The 5,892-nt window shown below is 38.8% G+C and overlaps 1 protein-coding gene across 1 annotated transcript; it reads right to left on the bottom strand.

Moving 5' to 3' along the window:
• Positions 1-261: 261 nt before the first annotated feature.
• Positions 262-5,600, bottom strand: LOC141250390 (uncharacterized). The gene is given in 11 exon segments (XM_073669946.1): positions 262-870; positions 1,762-1,953; positions 2,026-2,124; positions 2,210-2,335; positions 2,410-2,619; positions 2,692-2,889; positions 2,960-3,236; positions 3,331-3,441; positions 3,738-3,819; positions 3,822-5,082; positions 5,202-5,600. Coding segments are annotated over 11 exon segments (3,564 nt in total).
• Between the last annotated feature and the right edge of the window lie 292 nt (positions 5,601-5,892).

Here is a 5,892-nt window from a genome sequence, read left to right as displayed (position 1 = left end):
CTAACTTATTGAAACAAAAAATCTCCAATCCACAAAACCAATAAAAACCAACATCTTCCACTGTACACATCTGTATGAATTGAATTGTACAAATACATGCAAGAAATCAAAAAATAAAAAAAAAGTCTAAAATTCCTATCCCCCTGCCCACTGTGTATACTCTCATATAAACAATCAACAGCTACTCCCTTTTTTTTGTGTTCTGTCCTATACAAACTACTTCATCACTACAATAAACCCACCAATTTCATCTTCAACCTCTCATCTCTGCTCATCCTTCTTCATCCGGCGAGCTGTGAACCCAACCGTGGTAGCTCTAATAGACCTCTGCCTGACAATATTACAGTACTCAGGGTCTTCAGTATGCCCTTCAAGCTGCATCCACTGAATCATATCATGGTACATCGGGAAGAACCTCATCTGTATGGCGACGTAGGAGAAGTAAGGAACTAAAGCCGATACCACCACGAAGAAAACCACTAGCCAGTATCGCGGAGAGTTAGCTAATGCTTCGACGAAAACCTGGTAGGCGGTTGTTGAAGTGCTAGGGCTTAGGGAGCCGTAGATTAAGAGGAATAGGTACCATGAAGCGATGCCGCCCCAAATGACTATGTGTTGGATTAGGGTGAAGTATTTCACGAGGAGCGCCATCTGGCAGTTGACGACCCATACGACGGCTGTGTACATGGTGGCGCCGAAGATCTCGAAATCGGCGGTCTTGCCGGATGGATTGAAGGCTGGGATTTCGAGGGCTTTTTTGGTGAAGAAGAAGATCATGAAGCCGCTGTAGACGCCGTTGAACATCCAGCTTAGGATTCGGCCCCAGCTGAATAGGACGTTCTGTACGCCTTCTTGGTATAAGAGAGGGAACTGCAAAATATAAAAAAGGAAATGAAAGATTGGATATCAGTCATACTGGTGATATAAATACGTGTTTAGTATGGGAATATATGGATATTAGTATATCAAGATGATATCTTTTTGTGGGTTAGATTGTTGTTTTGATATCTCCTTACATTCATACTAAACCTGGAAGAAATTAAACTGACTCGACCTGTTTCTATGTCATACGAACCCGACCGTTTTGACACGAAATATGTTTTGACCCGACCAGATGACCCGAGAAATTCCTGGGTCAAAGTATGACCTGACCCGTTGAGTCAAGAATATAAGCATAAACATATGAAATTAAATAAACAAAAATTATTTTTCTTTTAATTTTTATTACATAAACATTTTCTTATTGAAAAAAGTTTTTTTTAAAGAATAAAATTACAAAAAAGTGAAAAAGAAATTCTACATAAACCGACATGTCAACATGACCCGACCCGATATTAAACACGTTATAACCGGAGCCATTGTAACCCGGCAAAAGTTCAACCTGAAATGACCCGGCCCGAAATGACCTGAACCCGAAACTCTCTATCCCAAACCCGACCTGACCGACCCGATTGTCAAGTGTAATCCATACCCATATCTGATACCTTGATACCCATATTTTAATATGGGTACAGAACGAGCCTAATTCTTCTAGAAGGCCTCTTTATTTTAGTAGTTATCAACTTGTCACCGTTGTGTATATTTTATGCTTATTTTATCAATAAAAAGAAAAGAGTCGCTCCCAAAGTTGATACAAACACCCGATAATGCCATGCTCGCTCAAGTATGGCTTCCTTGCTAATACTTTTAATTTTAAGTCAACTAGAACAAGAACCAACCCAGTATAAACCCACAATAGCATTGCTTGTATTTATTTCTTACCTTGAGACTGTATCGAGCCGGCACATCTTGATCAAAAACTCCCAAGGCAATTGGTGGAAGAGACGAGAAGAAGACGTTATAGAGGGTCAAATACCAATCATTGTAGGCCGGTTGAGCGGAGAACGAAGCAAGTGACTCGAAGAGAAATACAGACATGCCAAAGGTGATGTTCTTGTAGAAAAAGTAGCAAACCTATATACATAAAAAAACATTAGAGATGTTTTACTAGAATCTAGCACTGCATAAGGTGAAGAATTAGCACACCATTGATGAGATCCTTCTGTAACACCAGTGTCCATGAACGAGAAGTAAGCGCTCCAAGTACCGAAATTGCGCAATCGCAATGTCACTAGACATGACAGCCTGAATAAAGGTAGGAAGAAAGATCAATAACATCAAAATAAAATAAAAAATAAAAAATATTTTGTTTAAGGTTTTGTTATATTACCTGCATTCCTTCAGCACCGCTGATTCCAATCCCAATATCTGCTTCTTGAAGCATACCCACGTCGTTAGCTCCATCACCGATTGCCAATGTTGTCTTTCCAATACCTTCTTTAACTAGCTTAGTTACCTGTACATTCAGATCTTCTCTTAGGAAAACAAAATCAAATAACTATTTTTTTTGGATTAGTTTTGAGAACTTACCAGTGCCTTCTGCTTTGGTGATGATCTACAACAGATAACAGATGCACATCTAACAGCTAGTTGAAGAAATAAATTCTTTACGTCATCATCCAAAGCAAACGCGAGGGATTTTCCATCAATTATCAAAGCAAAAGCTGCAGATCCTGCATCTGAAGCTGCTAATTGAGCCTTTCCTTGGTTGATTTGTTCAAGAACAGTCTGTTTAGATGCCTGTAATATGAGTTTATAGTTAGTAATTAATCCTCCTAAAACTCAACTTTTCCAAAAATCAGTTCAAATTACCTTGTTGATTGCAGATTTGTCTCCTTCCTTCTCAAGTGCTCTAATTTCGGGTGTATCTACATTAATGAGTATCTGCTTCATATCTTGCCTGAGTAAACTACAAGCATACCCTATGTTGATTGCAGTCTCCATTTTATCTCCTGTTAAAACCCAAATCTTTATTCCTGCCTGTGCTAGTTTGTCAATGCACTCTGGAACCTAAACCAAAAAAATGGAAAAATAAGTTTCTTACAAAAATATATTAAAATTTTCTATCTTTATAACTTACCCCACTCTGAAGTTTGTCTTCAACAGCAGTAGCACCAAGAAGAATCAAATCCTTTTCAACTATTTCTGATGCTTGATCAATCATCGCATCTCGTTCTTCAGAAACTGAGTTTCTGGCTAATGTAAATTTCTCATTAAATTCTTTATATTCCTCAACACCGAGCTCACGGTAAGCAAGTATTAAGGTTCTAAGACCAGCATCAGCGTACTCATTCACATGATCTTTGGTTTCTTCCTCGAAAGCTGCACCATCCTTGGACAACCTCGTGAACATTATACTGCATGGAAATAATTTCATATACTATTAAATTCTGTACTAACAATTTCTATGAAGTAATAGTGTGAATGATTAAAGTATTGAAAGAATCAAACCTGTCAGCACCCTTTGACAGTAGCAGAATCTTGCCATCCTCTGTTTCTATAATAACTGACATACGTTTCCTCGTGCTGTTGAACTCCAGGATGTTCAAGATCTTGTATGTCCTGTAAAAAAACAAATATTAGGTCCTGTTTGGCATGCCAGTAGTGGTAGCGGTAGCGGTTTAGGGTGCGTTTGGCAAGTGTAAATTTCTGAGTTTAGATGAAATCCACACTTATTAGATGAAATCCGGAATTTTTCTAATTTGCCTCAAAAAAATTCAGTCAATTGCTTTTCATCTACCTTTCATCTAATTTTATTTCATCTACCATGTTTGATCTAGATGAATTTTTGCTAATTTAGAAAAAGCTACTTCAACCGCTACTTACCAAACACCATTAAGTATTGAAGAGGGCCTTACCTTTTAACTTTCATGCCTAATTGGGGATCATATTCATTCAAAGAAACCGAATTCGGAGTTCTTTTAAAGAACTCAAAACCATTTCTCGCGCAGCAACAACAAACGCAGCCTCATCAGGAGATTCAGCCTCATACGATACCTTCCCTGTATCTTCATCAACCTCAGGAATCACAGTATGACAAATCGCTAGCAACTGTAAAAACTTCTGAATCACAACAGCATGAGGCTCATAAACCCATTTCCCATTCATAATCCTCTCATCCTTAAAATTAAACCCTTTCACAGCAGGATTCAAACTCACCATCTCCACATCACCACCATTATCAACCATATAAGGTAGCGGCGACCCTTTTCTCCTCGCCATCGCCAGCTCAACCTCTGTCACACCACGGCCGTAAGCGGTCCCCGCCACACAGCATTTAATAAACTCCATTGAATTGCAGGTCAAAGTTCCGGTCTTATCAGAAAGAATAGTGTCAACTTGACCAAGCTCCTCGTTCAAATTCGAAGTCCGTGCGTGAGCTGGCTTATCAGCCTCCTCATAATACATTTTCGCATCTCGGTTAATAAAAACACTCTGCACAACCTTCACAATCTCTATAGAAACATATAGAGAGATAGGGATTAAGTAACTGTACAGCATAAGCGCACTCAAGAAATGCAAGAACGCAGCAAGAACAGATCTTTTCGGATCATAATATACTTTTGAATCATCTGGTCTTAAATACCACCTCCTCATTTTACCATTTTCAAGATCGCGTTTCGTTGTGACACCGAAATAAATAGACCCAACAAACGCCATCAAGAACATCAAGAAGAAGAGAACATAGATGACCTTATCCATTCTCTTCTCAATTCTACTCCTCTTTGAAGGTGGATCAGTCGCGTTCTGCATAACCTTTGTATCATGTCCTGTGAAAACAACAACACCATAAATATAATCTGTATTTCTTAGTTTTGATCCTCTGAGGAGAATCTGTTGAGGGCTGAGTGGGAGTTGTTGTCCTTCAAGATCCATTGTCCCGACGAAGCTGTACAGATTTGCATTTGGATCTTCGCATCTGATCATTGCTTTGAATTCTTGAAAGCTTGAATCTTCGTGCAGGTTTGAGGTTATGTCTAATGCTTGCTTAAGCTTTAGATTTGTTTCACCATCGAGATTCATTGTCTCAACGTAGCAGACCGCGTCCTCATAGCTTGAAGAAAGCAAGAGAATGTCGGCTGGAAAAAATTCGTCTTTTTCCACCTTCACTATGTCTCCAACTCGTAGTTGTCTCCATTCTACTTGTTTGAAATCCCCGCTTCCAGAATGGACCTTAATATTTCTACCATTTATCTCCACATCCTGAGAAAAAAAATGAAAAAAAGTCAACCAACATGAATCTGATCCGCAACAAGACAATGTCCAGACTGCATCATAGATCTAAAATTTCATAAAACATTGAAGGAAGAAAGAAAGAGTACCTGTTGCATTCTTCTCCAATCTTCAATTCCTTCTTTGAGCATACTAACGCCGATGACGAGTACTAAAGGGAATAAAGCACTGACGGCGGAGTAAGGTGCCAATGGGCTCAACGCCAAGAGTCCAGTAACAAGGAAGTAGAAATTGGCGACTCTTCTGAACTGTTCAAACAGAGATTTGGCAACAAATGTTGCAGGTGTATACTTTGTAGTTTTGACATAATTACTTGGGTAATTTCTGATTGAAGTCTCGAAGCTTTCTGGCTCATTGCAATATACAACCCTAGAGAATCCAGGTCCTCCAATCTGTGAAAGTTCTTCTTCTGGAAATGATGCTTTCCCACACCCAAATGCATAGATCCTCTTGAAATGTAACTTTCTTCTTCTTCTTCCATTTGCCATTTTTTGAATCTAATTGCTCTCAGAATTGTACACAGATCAAAAAACCCCTTTTTTCCAACTCAGACACGGAAAGAACAGCCAAATTGTGATCTGTAAGGAAGCTCAAAGCCCCAGTATAGTTTATATTATATGAATGTGAATGAATGATAATAAATATGACACCCAAATCCGCTTCACCAGGAAAATCTCAAAAAGGAAATATATCCTGGGTAGAGGGAAGTAATCAAAAAATCAGCTGATTCAGCTAGAAGAAGCGAATTGGAACACGAAAATGTCAAATATAGAAAGGATT

Source organism: Phyllobates terribilis, unplaced genomic scaffold (genome assembly GCF_046119375.1).
Source record: "Phyllobates terribilis strain yellow unplaced genomic scaffold, ASM4611937v1 Scaffold_5605__1_contigs__length_50544, whole genome shotgun sequence".
Classification (NCBI taxonomy): domain Eukaryota; kingdom Metazoa; phylum Chordata; class Amphibia; order Anura; family Dendrobatidae; genus Phyllobates; species Phyllobates terribilis.
Note: the sequence above shows the minus strand (reverse complement) of the source record. Positions and strands in the feature narration are given on the sequence as shown.